Here is a 13,859-nt window from a genome sequence, read left to right on the forward strand (position 1 = left end):
ATTTTCTTTTTCTATGGGAAGAAGATAGAAAGCAAAGTTACAAGAGACAGATCAGCTGCCTCCATCCATCCCTCCACCCTTCCCTCACTCCCCCCTCCAGAGAACCACACATACATCCATCCGTCCATGCATCCCTCCACACCTCCATTTGTCCATCCCCCATCCAGTCTTCCCTTCATCCATCCATCCACCCACCCAATCTTTCCTCCCTCCATCCAACTCTCATCCATTTATCCTACCATCTCCTCATCTCTCCTCGCACCTATCCGTCCATTCATTGATTCTAAATGGCCTTCCTGGCAGCTGCCCTTGGCAATTAGCCATTGCTAATAACTCAACATGGACCAGATACAAACAGTTCCCAGCAAGAGAAGTCAGAGATGAATTTGAGGTTCCTGGCTTATAAATATACAGGGGTGATTGTGTCGCTTTTATTGAGATGGGGGAACATAATCATTGACGAGGGGTGGTTGTTTATTTTGTTGGGGACATCAGCAGTGCCACAGGCTTGATTCGGGGCCTATTGAGATTGAGGAAGATTTTGAGGGACCCCAGTGAAGATGGCGAGGGGCAGATTGAAGAATGAGTCTGGACTGCCATGGGGTAGTCTGAGTTGAAATGTGGAATGTGGTGTCATGTGTAGTGACGACAAAGCTGTGATCTTGGGGGGCTCAGTGAGAGACAAGGACGGGTCCAGATCGATACGAAGGGTAAAGAGCAAATAAGTATAGTGAAGAAGTGAAGAAGTCAAAAATAGAAAACTGGAGACCTTTAGCTGTTGACGGGGAGGAGCTTTGAGGGGGATGGAGATGGGAATTTAAAACATGGGGAGGTTTCAGTTGAGACTCTGTTGGCAAGGAAGAAGGTAAATACACAGGGAGGAACAGGGGTCATTGACAGGGAGTGCAGGCGGGGCCGAAGTTTAGGTGGACACGTTTCTTGGGGGAGCGGAGTGCCTTCCCTGGCCACGTTCAGGGCTACTCACAGCTTTCTGCTCAGGTGTCACTGCTAGCAACGAACATAAGACCACGCAATGCCAGGGGGTTATCCTGGGCCTCCTACATGCAAAGCCCAGGCTCCAGGCCTTTGGACCATCTCTCTGGCCCTTGAGACTGTCCTTAAGTTGCTGGGGAATCCTCCTTAGGCAGGGGAGGGGGAGGGGCAAAGATCCTAGAAGTTGCAAATTTAGTGAGCTTGTGTGAAACTGAGGAGCAGAGCTCGACCTGTCAGCCATTTCTGCAGGAACACGGCGTTCTGGTGTTTCCCGAAGCGCCATCCTTTAGATGTCGGGGTTCCACAAAGCGCGATGTCTTAGAAACGCGGCGAGACGGTCATTGTGTGTGTGGGGGGATGGGGCTCAGCAGAGGAGCGTGAGCGTGCTGAGGCTGGCCCTGTCCCCCGCCCACCCCAGACATCGCCAACAATGTGCTGCTGGCGCTCTTCACCATCGAGATGCTGATGAAGATGTACGGGCTGGGCCTGCGCCAGTACTTCATGTCCGTCTTCAACCGCTTCGACTGCTTCGTGGTGTGCAGCGGCATCCTGGAGGTCCTGCTGGTGGAGTCGGGCGCCATGGGCCCCCTGGGCATCTCGGTGCTGCGCTGCATCCGCCTCCTCAGGCTCTTCAAGATCACCAAGTGAGCAGGCGGGGCCTTGGGGCCCAGGTGCCCAGTGGGCAGCACAGTGGGGGAGCTGTTGTCCACGCAAGTTCGTGGGCAGCCCTGGACCCAAGTCTTCCCTCCCTGCTGGTGACAGTTCAGTGTCTAGAAAAGAAATGACATCCCCAGCTGGTCCCCTGACCTCATCCCTCTTTTTTTTCTGCTTTTTGGGTCACACCCAGTGATGCTCAGGGGTTCCTCCTGGCTCTGCACTCAGGAATTACTCCTGGTGGTGCTCGGGAGACCACATGGGATGCTGGGAATCAAACCTGGGTCGGCCGCGTGCAAGGCAGACGCCCTTCCCCCTGTGCTATCGCTCCAGCCCCTCATGCCTCTATTTTTAATCAGTCTTAGCATGGCTCAAGTTAGGGCAGGGGTGCAGGGGGAGGAAGGGGTGGGGAAGGGGGAGGAAGGAGGGAGAGAGGGAGGGAGGGGCAGAGAGAGAAAAGAAAGGCTGGAGATGCAAGAAGGAAGAAAGATAAGGCTGAGAAGGGGAAGGAGATGAAAATAGGGGTGAAAACTGAAAGGGGGGGTCACTGGTTTCTGAACATTTATTGAGCTCTTGCCAAAGCCGAGCACTGTGCTCAGCACACCATTGGATGGGCCACACCTCCTCCAGGAAGCCTCCTCTGATCTGCTGGTTTGAGTTCCAGGTTCCTCTGCAGGCTCTTTTGTGTCCTCGCTGCCAACCCGGGTGCCCAAACTTTCTCTGGAGTTTATGGTCTCGTGGTGAGCCCCGGCGCTAAAGCACATGCCGGTTCACGAGGAGCCCCGTGGCAGGGCTGGGGCAGGAAGGGGGCTGGCTTTGCATTCCGCTGACCCGGGTTTCATCCCTGCAGCCCCTGTGGTCCCCGAACACGGCCCGGAGTGATTCCGGACCTCAGCAGACTGCCCCCCCCCCGAGCCCCCACAGTGCTCTGGAGCAGGGAAGGGCAGACATGCAGCCCCGGCCCGGGCAGCTCTTCCCTCCCTTGCGTCCACCGGGCCTGGCCAGTGGCGGGCCTGTCCCTCCCACTGTGTGCCTGGGTCCTGCCCGCAGGTACTGGACGTCCCTGAGCAACCTGGTGGCCTCCCTGCTGAACTCCGTCCGCTCCATCGCCTCGCTGCTCCTCCTGCTCTTCCTCTTCATCGTCATCTTCGCCCTGCTGGGCATGCAGCTCTTCGGGGGCAGGTACGACTTCGAGGACATGGAGGATCGGCGTAGCAACTTCGACAACTTCCCGCAGGCCTTCATCAGCGTCTTCCAGGTAGACCGCGCAGGGCGGCCCGATCCAAGATGGGGGGGACATGCCTCCTCCAGGAAGCCGCCTCTGATTTGCGGCTTTGGGCATCATCTCCCTCTCCAGTGTCAGGTCCCTCTCCTTTATCACCAGGGCTTCTCTCCCTGGTTGCTTCTCTGTTGCCACACCTTCTGAGGCTTGTCCCCGTGGCCCAGGTCCCCGGTGGGGTCACCCCCTCCTTCTCCCTTCACTCCACTGCCTGGTGGAGCTTCACATCTCATGGCACTTCCTGCTAGCTCTGCAGGCCCAGTGGGTGCGTGCAGCTAAGCCTGAGGGAAACACAGAGTCGGGGGAAGTGGTGTCCATGACTACATACAAGCACGCACACATACACACACAGACACACATGTACACACACACGCACACACAGACACAAACACACATACATACATGGGCACACACATGTGCACACATAGATACACACACATACATAAAGAAACACACATATACATGCATAGCACTGTAGCACTGTCCTCCCGTTGTTCATCGATTTGCTCGAGCAGGCACCAGTAACGTCTCCATCATGAGACTTGTTGTTACTGTGTTTGGCATATTGAATATGTCACGGGGAGCTTGCCAGGCTCTGCCATGTGGGTGGGATACTCTCGGGCTCTCCAGGCTCACATAGATACACATACATATATACAGAGACACGCATACACACGTATATACACATGCACACAGACGCACACACATATGCACACATATACACACACATAGACACACATAGACACAAGGAGACAATATGCACCGAGACAACACATATACATACATATACACATGCATACGCATATGCACACATTCTCTCTCTCTCTCTCTCTCTCTCTTCCCCCACCTCCCCCCACCCCCCTCTGGCCCGAGACCTGGCTTTCTTTCTTTGCTGGAAGAGGAGGGAGGAGGAAAGAAGGGGCCTGGCCGGGTTGACGAGGGATAAAAACGTTCTGGTGGGTCCAAGCATGAGCTCTAAGGAGCTGTTTGCACAGCGACCCCTGTCCCCTTCTGTCTGCCCAGGTCCTGACGGGGGAGGACTGGACCTCCATCATGTACAATGGGATCCTGGCCTACGGCGGGCCTGCCTACCCGGGCGTGCTGGTGTGCATCTACTTCGTCATCCTCTTCATCTGCGGCAACTGTATCCGCCCAGCGGCAGGGGGCAGCCTCGGGCTGTGACGGGGGTGGGTGGGGGAGGGGGAAACAGGGAGTGGAAGGGGGTGGGAGGGGGCCCAGGAGCTGACAGCAGGCAGCTTCCAGGGTCTGAGGGTGCAGAGGGGCAGCGCAAGTCAAGCATAGCAGCGGCCCCTCCGTCTGGGAAGGGTCAGGACCCTCGGGCAGGGGGTCGATGACAAGGGGGGAGGATTCCGGTCAAGATGGGTAGACCAGTTGGGCAGGCAGGGGGAGAGGGAGAGGGGCACGCAGGGCTGAGGCCCCGCGGCAGGGCTTGATGATGGAGAGAACACTCTGCCACTCCTCCCCGACTCCCCATTCAGCAAGGGCCCCCCTCAGTCAGGACCCCTGAGTTCCCCAGTCTCAGTCCTTGGGCTCCTGCCCTGCTGGGGAAGGGGTGATCAGAGGGGACCCAGAAACCTAGGAGAGGGCGGGGCAGGTGCACACAAGGGCTCCCTGCGGCATCCAGGCCCCTCAGCTGCCCGGCAGATATCCTGCTGAACGTCTTCCTGGCCATCGCTGTGGACAACCTGGCGGAAGCCGAGAGCCTGACTTCAGCCCAGAAGGCCAAGGCTGAGGAGCGGAGGCGCAAGAAGATGGCCAAGTGAGTGCTTCTGGCCGGAAGCCTGGTGGGAGGGGGACCCAGCTCTGTGTGGCGGGAACAGACCCCCAGCTGCAGCAGCTCATCCTGGGACAGGCCTCAGGAAGGACCCCAAGAGCCAGGGCAGCGACTGGTCAGGGCAGCACGACCAGGGGCCCTGGGCAGCTCACATGCCCACTGCTGGCCAAGGCTCGTCCTTAGTGGCCTTCGGCCCTTCTCGCTTCTGCGGGTTTGTGCTTGTCTCTGCAGCCCCCTGGAAGTGCAGGCTTGGTGGGACCCTAGATGGGGCCCCTCCACACTCTAGCTGGGAGGGGTGCTGTGGGGGTGCTGTGGGAAAGCTGATTCTGGGTCCACAGGTCCACATGGAGAAAGACCCTGCAGGTCTCGGGAGTTCCGGGGGGTCCGAACAGCCCTGAGTGACTCTAGATGCAGCGTGTGCCCTCGATGCCCGTTCCTGCAGGCATGGGAAGGACGGGAGGGGGCAGCTGCCAGGCCCTGGGGGGGCTGAAGCTCATGGCCGGCCGCACGAAGGCTTCCACCCAGGCCAGAGCGAAGCACCCGAGCCCTGAGGGGCAGAGAGCGCCCTTGAGCCCCAACCCTCTCAGCTCCCCCTCCTCTGCCCCTCCGTCCCCAGAGCCTGGGCCTGGCACGCCCCTGAGTGATCTCCCAGAACTCTCTAGTCTCCACTTGGGGATTTCTTGTTTTATTTATTTACTTTCATACTTTTTGGATCACACCCGGTGATGCACAGAGGTTCCTCCTGGCTCTGCACTCAGGAATTACTCCTGGCAGTGCTCGGGGGACCATATGGGATGCTGGGGATCGAACCCAGGTTGGTCACGTGCAAGGCAAATGTCCTACCCGCTGTGCTATCGCTACAGCCCCTCCACTTGGGGATTTCTTGGTTTTACAACTCAGGGGCCTCCCAGAGAAGTCAGAGGAGGAGAAGTCGACGGTGGCCAAGAAGCTGGAACAGAAACCCAAGGGCGAGGGAATCCCCACCACCGCCAAGGTCACCCCGCTTCACCCCTGGCCTCGGGATACTCCCTGGCTCTCCCTCCTCCGTCCAGGGTGGGACCAGACTCTCAGCTTTCCACTGGGCCACTGTTTCCCCTCTACTTGGCACCCCCAGTTCTGTGGAGGGACTCGGGGCAGCTGGAGCCAGGGGAGAGGGGACCCCTGGGAGGGGCTGAGGGGGAAGGGGTCAAGGGGAGGGCCTGGGGTGGTTGGAGAGGAGCTGATGGGGGGAGGGGTTTAGGGGTGCTGAGCTCGGAGCTCATTTCTCCTGGAGATTCTCCTTGCCAGGCACAGTGTAGACAAACTGGGGTCTGTGGGGTTAGGTGATCCACTTGCGGGTCCGAGTTTCTCACTGTTTGCATAACGGGAATAGTCCTAGAAAGCCCCGTCCTGTCTGGGGGTAAAGCAGGTGGGCTGGACCCGCACTGGCCCCCAGCACCTGGGTTCTGTTCTGACCGACACTCTGCCCTCTCCCTGCAGCTGAAAATCGATGAGTTTGAGTCGAATGTCAATGAGGTGAAGGACCCATACCCCTCGGCTGACTTCCCAGGTGAGGGGCCTGAGGTCTGGTGGGGAATGTAGGAAGGACATTGGAGTGTCCGCTTCCAAGGGCATGAATGTGGGCTTTCAAAATCATTTGATGTTTTTGTTTTGTTTGGGGGCCACACCTGACAGTGCTCAGGACTTACTCCTGGCTCTGTGCTTGGGAATCACTCTGAGAGGGCTTTGGGGACCATATAGGATGCTGGGGACAGAACCGCATGTAAGGCAAACACCTGACCCACTGTATTATCTCGCCGGCCCTCCAAAATAACTTGAAATGGCTGACAACCACCATCCAAAATGTGTGATGAAATTAAGCTGGGCCTACGCAGAAGAAATAAGAATCAAGGCATAAAACGAAAGCAAACACAGCCACGAGCCACTGAACATAGTCTAGGACCCTGAGAGATGGTGTCTGCTCCGTGGACCCTGAGGCACCCCAGCACAGTCGTCCTGGCACCGGGTTGTGTGGTCACTCCCCAGGACATTCACACAGCAAGGGAACTGCCCAGCACCATTCTCAACATGTGTCCTTAAGTGACACACTCTGGACGCTGACTCTCAGAATTCACCCTGTGACTAACCCCGCATTGTGGGCAGTGGGGCAGACAGGCAGAGGCGTGTTTGCAGAGAGCAAGGGGGTCATATCCCAGCGTCCTCCAGGCTCTGCTGGGGGAGGCGGGGAGGGGAAAGGAAGCAAGGGATTCGGCCTGAGCTGCTATGCAAAGGTTGCCTCGACTTTAGACAGTGTCCCCCCAGTCTGATGTCTGGATCCCCAAGAGCTGAGGACTCCAGCCCATCAGCCAGCAGCCTGGTGAGGCCACGCGATCCAGCCAAGGACCTGGGGGACCCTGTCCCTCACCTGCTGCCCTACTGAGAATTGGTGACTTCTGTCTTCATCCCCTCTCCAGAACGATGTCTCGTCCCCTGCTCAGGAGAGGAGAGTCTGTTCCTTTGAACGAGTCTCCTGCACCCCCACTCCCCTCACCCCATCCATCTCACCATTGGGATAGTGAAGCTGGAACAGGGGGACACTGGGATGCCCCAGGGTGTCTGAGCCACAGCCAGCACCCGAACACGGGTCTCATGCAAAGCAAGGGCCGGTCCAGCCCAGCCTTTGAGATGGGGGTCCTGCCCCCCAACAGGAGGGAAGATTGTGAGGTTCCCTGGTTTTGCCCATGCAGGTTTGGGACCCCTCAGTGCCCCCCAACTAGAGAAAGGGAGCTGTAGTAGCCGGACCCCACTGGTCTTCTTAGGTCTGGCAGGATCCAGCACCCCTTTGCTCGCTGCTGGAGGTTCTCGGTTGAGTTCAGAGCCCAGAATTCAAAGTAAAGGGAAACACCCCAACTTCCCTCTTCCTCCCTACCAGGGGATGATGAGGAAGATGAGCCTGAGATCCCTGTGAGCCCACGGCCCCGGCCCTTGGCCGAGCTACAGCTGAAAGAAAAAGCTGTGCCCATCCCGGAAGCCAGCTCCTTCTTCATCTTCAGCCCCACCAACAAGTAAGGGGGCCCCAGCTGCTGGGAGGGCAGTGATGGGGCCCCTGGCCTGGTTCTCTGGGCCTACGGATGAGACCGAGGACTGCGCTTTGTTTAAAAAGCTCCTATTCGGGGCAGAAGTGCTGCTTGAGAATGTAGCCGTCTCCCCAGCCTGGAGGACTGGTGAGTGGGTGGTGCTGGTTCCTTTCCCAGCGTGATTTTAGACAGGCACGAGGACTGAGGGAAGCTGTTCCTCTTCCTGGCTTCACAATTTTTACACCTTTGAAAAGCACGCCAGAGCCAGAGCAATAACAACACAGCAGGGAGGGGGTTTGCCTTGCACACCGCCGGGCTCCCCATGCGGTTCTCTGAGTCCTGCCAGGAGTGATCCCTGAATGTAGAGCTAGGAGTAAGGCCTGAGCAGCATCTGGTGTGGCCCAAGCCCCCACCCAATTAAAAACAAATAAAATAAACCCCCACCCAATTAAAAACAAAATACACACCACCTCGAGCCCGGAGAGACAGCACAGGGAGGAAGGCACTTGCCTTGAATGCAGCTGACCCGATTTGCTCCCCAGCACCACACGTGAATCTCTGAGCACCCCCAGGAGTAAGCCCTGAGCACGGCTGCGTGGGGCCCCAAAACAACAAACACGCAGACTCGAACCTCAGGATGGTCCTGTCTCAGCAGCCCCCTCACTGCGGGAAGGCTGGGTGGAGATGGTGTGTGGGAGAGCAGAGCCCTGTACCTACCCTGCTCCAGCCGGGAGGAGGAGGGGACAGGACACTGGGGCAGATCCCTTGCAGCTCCCCTCCCCCTCCCACCCCCAGGATCCGTGTCCTGTGCCACCGCATCATTAATGCCACCTGGTTCACCAACTTTATCCTGCTCTTCATCCTGCTCAGCAGTGCCGCCCTGGCGGCGGAGGACCCCATCCGGGCTGATTCTATGCGAAATCAGGTGACAGCAGGTCCTGCCCTCTATCCTGCTTGGACCCCAGCCACCTGCTGCCTCGCCCTGGGCCCAGGGTCAGCTGCATCCTCTGTGTGGCTCTTTAAGTCCTCAGAGGGTGAAGAGTCCTACAGGGCGGCCACAGCGATGCAGCACCATTCCTGGTGATGTGGACGGGGATGACCAAAGGCGGAGATGATCCTGCTGATGGTGCTGATGGGAGGGAGTGATGGTGGTCAGAAAGCGAGACTGGGGGCACTGTCGAGGACATGGTGGTGTGAGGAGGCCGTGATGGTGATGGCAGTGGTGACAATGATGACAGTGATGATGGCACTGATGAGGTGGTGGGAAAGGTGTTGGTTATTGTGATGGTGTTGATTATTGTGGTGGTGTTGATGGGGGTGGTGGTGGTTATTGTGGTGGTGTTGATGATGGTGGTGATTACTGTTGTGGTGTTGGTGGTGGTGGTGGTGGTTATTGTGGTATTGATGGTGGTGGTGGTTATTGGGGTGGTGTTGATGGTGGTGGTGGTTATTGGGGTGGTGTTGATGGTGATAGTGGTTATTGTGGTGGTGTTGATGATGGTGGTGATTATTGTTGTGGTGTTGATGGTGGTGGTGGTTATTGTGGTATTGATGGTGGTGGTGGTTATTGGGGTGGTGTTGATGGTACTGGTGGTGGTTATTGTGGTGGTGTTGATGGTGGTGGTGACTATTGTGGTGTTGATGGTGGTGGTGATGGTTATTGTGGTGGTGAAGGTGGAGGTTATTGTGGTGTTGTTGATGGTAGTGGCAGTGATTATTGTGGTGTTGTTGTTGATAGTGGCGATAGTGCTGAGAAGGTAATGGTGATGGTAGTGTTGGTTATTGTGATGGTGTTGATTGTGGTGATTATTGTGGTGGTGTTGATGGTAATGTTATTGTGGTGGTGTTGATGGTGGTAGATATTGTGGTAGTGGTGATAGTGGTGGTGGTGGTTATTGTGGTGGTGTTGATAGGGATGGTTATTGTGTTGATGGTGGTGATGGTTATTGGGGTGGTGTTGATGGTGGTAGTGGTAATTATTGTGGTGTTGTCGATGGTAGTGGTGGTGGTTATTGTGGTGGTGTTGTTGATGGTGGTGATAGTGCCAATGAGATGGTGGTGGTGATGGTGGTGGTGGTGGTGGGAATAATGGTGATAACATGATAATGGGAGGGTGGTGATGTTTGTGGCAGTCATCCTAAGGCAGCGTTGGTAATGATAATGATGATTAAAAATGACGATCATCATTAAGACCATTAACCATTGACATTGTTAACAACTGCCATTGTTAATTATGCTGCTAATGACAAACAGTAACAACTGTTTCAATGACAGTGAAGAGGGTGCTGGTGAGGTGGCGGGAATGATGATGGTGCTGGTGGCACTGTGGGAGGGGGGGGACAGGTGTGGATGAGGCGACGGTGCTGGTGGCAGCGGGTGGAGGTGGTGGGTGGAGGTGATGTCTCTGTCCTTTCTCACTGGCTCTCTCTCCTCTCACTGTCCCCAGATCCTTGGGTACTTTGACATCGCGTTCACATCCGTTTTCACTGTGGAGATTGTGCTCAAGGTGTGTGAGGAGTAGGACGGCCTCGGTGGGCGGGGCGAGGGGGTGCCTCAGGTTGGGCCTAGACCTGATGAGCCACACTCACTGCTGGGGCCCGTCTAGGGCTGGGGGAAGGTGGGAAGAAAGAGCGGAACCTGGTCTGCAGGGCCCAGGACCCAGTGCGGGCTTTCTGCTCCGAAGTGGGTGGGTTCCTGGACCACACGGCTGCGACAACTCATACTTCACCCCACCCATATTCCAAGAGTACCACACCACGTTTGATGGGGTTTAAAGTAGGAGGCAAACAATCTTAGAGGGAAATATTTTTTCCATATATATCTATATCTATATCTATATCTATATCTATATCTATATCTATATCTATATAGCACTGTCACTGTAGTACTGTCCTCCCATTGTTCATCAATCTGCTTGAGCGGGCACCAGTAACATCTCCATTGTGAGACTTGTTGTTACTGTTTTGGGCATATTGAATACCAAATTATTCAATAATTTGGTAGCTTTCCAGGTTTTGCATGCGGACAGGATACTCTCAGTAGCTCGCCGGACTATTCGAGAGGGGTGGAGGAATCGAACTGGCCGTATGCAAGGCAAACGCCCTACCCACTGTGCTATCGCTCCAGCCCACCCCCCCCACACATATATAAAAACACACAAGGCTCAACCTTTAACAATATTTTAGTGATATCCTATAGAAGGGCTTAATGGCCCCTGGTTGAAATACAACAATCTTCACACTCTTTCCTCTAAGACAACTTTTTTGGAGCATTTTCAGCGGTTTTTCATAAAAAGCAATACAAAATAAATGATTTTGGTTCTGCTTTGGAATAGGGGTTGGGGTTCGGGATGGAAACATCCAAAATATGGTGGTGGGAAGGTGTAATGGTGGTGGGATTGGTGTTCGAATATTAAATGTAATCAAATATCCTGAACTACTTTATAAAATAATTTTAAAAGTTTAAAAATAGAAGCGGGTGGGATGGTGCCCACCCGTCACCGGCCACATCTGTGTCTTGAAGCTTCCGTGTTGTGCTCTGATGCTTCCTCCCCCTCCCCCTGGTGTCGAAGCTAGAGACCCTTGGAGAGGATGACACAGCTGCCCCGCTGTGGCCTCTGTGTGTCCAGAGCTGTAGACCCAGAGTGGGGGAAGAATTCTCAGGACATGGCCCCAGGAGGTGCTAGCTGATTACAGCAGACCGGCGGGAGACTGTCTTGGGAAGCCCTGCATGGGGTCAGTCCTGCGCCCCCTGCCCACCCTCCCGGGGGGCTCTCTCTGCAGATGACCACCTTCGGGGCGTTCCTGCACAAGGGCTCCTTCTGCCGCAACTGCTTCAACATCCTGGACCTGCTGGTGGTCGCCGTGTCCCTCATCTCCATGGGCCTGGAGTGAGCGGGGCTGGGGGGTGGGGGAAGCACTGGGCATGAAGCCCTTGGGGCCTGGGGGTGCCCCAGGTGACCGTGCTTGGGGTAGAGAGACATTCAGGGAACTAGACCAAAGACACCCCCACCGGACGGGAGCTGCCTCCGGAGTGTTCTGAGGGTCAGTGATAGCGTGGGGCCAGTCTGGGACTGCAGTAGCTGCCCTCAACTCCACCTTGCACCTCCAGGTCCAGCGACATCTCAGCGGTGAAGATTCTGCGGGTGCTGCGGGTACTGCGCCCACTCCGGGCCATCAACCGAGCCAAAGGGTTGAAGGTCAGGATAAGGCAGGCCCGGGAGAAGCGCGGGCCCCTCACCCAGCGCAGATACCAGGGAGGGGCAGCCAAGGGGTGGGCAGACCCCCGGGAGAAGCAACTGGAGGGTCAGGTGGACCCCCAGGAGAAGGAACAAGAGGTTCTGGTAGACCCCAAAGAGAAGCAGCCAAGGGTCAGGTGGGCCCCCGGGAGAAGCAGCCAAGGGTCAGGTGGGCCCCCGGGAGAAGCAGCCAAGGGTCGGGCGGAGAAGCAGGAGAAGCAGTGAGAGGGTCGGGTGGACCCCCAAGAGAAGCAGCGAGAGCTGCCGGCAGCACTGCCCTCTGCAGTGGGGTCCCGCAGTAGTGGGAACTAGCCGCCCCTCCAGCATGCCCCTGCTCCCGTGAGGTCCCTCGGGTACAGACCGCTCTGCCCCCCCCCCCCGCCCCCAGCACGTGGTGCAGTGCATGTTCGTGGCCATCAGCACCATCGGGAACATCGTGCTGGTCACCACCTTCCTGCAGTTCATGTTCGCCTGCATCGGCGTCCAGCTCTTCAAGGTGAGTGTGTTTGCTGGCTGCTCCCCTCTCCGTGGCGAGGGAACCCCCTGCCCGCCACGGTAGGCGCTGAGCTCCTCGAGTTCAGTCTCCACGTGAAGCTGGCCGTCTGGAAGGTTCCCTCTGCCCTGGTCTGTTCTCTTTCTCCCTCAGCACTGAGGCCGAGCACCCCTCCCTGTTCTCACTCCCTGCTTGCTCCTCTAGGACTGTCTGAGATGCTGTCCCACCCTGGCCCGTCCGCCCCCTCAATCATGCCTCCTACACCCCATGTTCTGGGTGGAATCATTCCCCGCAAACCCACTCCTTGGACAACACCCACCTGCTTCTGTTTTTTTTTTTTTCTCTTTGGGTCACACCCAGCAATGCTCAGGGGCTACTCCTGGCTCTGTACTCAAGAATCACTCCTGGCGGTGCTTGGGGGACCATATAGGATGCTGGGAATCGAACCCGGGTCAGCCGCGTGCAAGACAAACACCCTACCTGCTGTACTATCGCTCCAGCCCCCCACCTGCTTCTGGAAACCGCCTAAGTGCGCTGTACTTTCTCCTCAATTTCCCTTGGAATCCTTTTTGCCTGCACCCCTGAGCTGCCTTCCAAAGGGCGTGGCGGGCTGTCAGTCTTCCCCAGGACCCCGAAATCGAAGGGTCCCTCAGCAGACCCTCTGTACCCTACAAGCTCCCACTCACCTGCTGCCACCAGAGCAGGACCTGCGGGGGTTTGCTTTGCTTTGCTTTGGGGTGCTCAGAGCTTAACTCCTGACTCTGCCTGGAACTCCTCCCCAGGGATGCTTATGGACCCGTGTGCAGTGCCGGGGATCAACCCTGGAGGAACCGATAGATCCTCAGGGGAGCCCCGGCCCCGCTTCGTTGACTCACCAGACTCCGGGAACAGTCCTGGGGGGCAGCGACCATCAGCCACTCCTGCATGTGGCTCTGGGAATGCGGCGGGGGTGGCAGCAGCACAGTGAAGGGGTCTCCCGGGGCCCAGGAAGGACAGGCAGGCAGGCCGGGGGTGAGACCGAGCTGGCTTAGCCTCAGACCATGCAAGGACACTGGGAGTTGGGGGGATCTCTTCGACTTGAGCCAGCCCAGGGCTGCCCCCGCACCCCAGATTCTCCCCTGTCAGACTGGGGGACCCTGGAGGCTCATGTGTCGATTCACCCTCACCCTGGTGCGGCTGAAGCCTGGCACGAATGCTCAGACTTGGGATCCATCACAGCCTTCAGCCCCCGCCCCTCCCCATCCCGGAAGGCGTCGCTCTGTGAGCCTAGCGGGTCCCTGCTCTGATCGGGCGGTGACCCCACCCCTGCCGTCTTCCTCTCAGGGGCTCTGGCCCTGGCAGCCCCCAGCCCC

General features: G+C 57.1%; 1 protein-coding gene across 1 annotated transcript in view; it reads left to right on the forward strand.

The window, feature by feature from the left end:
* CACNA1S (calcium voltage-gated channel subunit alpha1 S) overlaps positions 1-13,859 on the forward strand; it is a 62,749-nt gene that overhangs the window by 27,323 nt on the left and 21,567 nt on the right. The window contains exons 11-22 of the mRNA XM_056110574.1: positions 1,412-1,637; positions 2,698-2,905; positions 3,950-4,070; positions 4,592-4,706; positions 5,622-5,715; positions 6,201-6,270; positions 7,633-7,765; positions 8,573-8,702; positions 10,224-10,283; positions 11,560-11,666; positions 11,888-11,975; positions 12,403-12,510. Of these exons, the coding sequence (XP_055966549.1) occupies positions 1,412-1,637; positions 2,698-2,905; positions 3,950-4,070; positions 4,592-4,706; positions 5,622-5,715; positions 6,201-6,270; positions 7,633-7,765; positions 8,573-8,702; positions 10,224-10,283; positions 11,560-11,666; positions 11,888-11,975; positions 12,403-12,510 (1,460 nt within the window). The remainder of the gene's footprint in view (positions 1-1,411; positions 1,638-2,697; positions 2,906-3,949; positions 4,071-4,591; positions 4,707-5,621; positions 5,716-6,200; positions 6,271-7,632; positions 7,766-8,572; positions 8,703-10,223; positions 10,284-11,559; positions 11,667-11,887; positions 11,976-12,402; positions 12,511-13,859) is intronic.

This window comes from Sorex fumeus, unplaced genomic scaffold (genome assembly GCF_029834395.1).
Source record: "Sorex fumeus unplaced genomic scaffold, SorFum_2.1 ptg000010l, whole genome shotgun sequence".
In the NCBI taxonomy this organism is placed as follows: Eukaryota; Metazoa; Chordata; class Mammalia; order Eulipotyphla; family Soricidae; genus Sorex; species Sorex fumeus.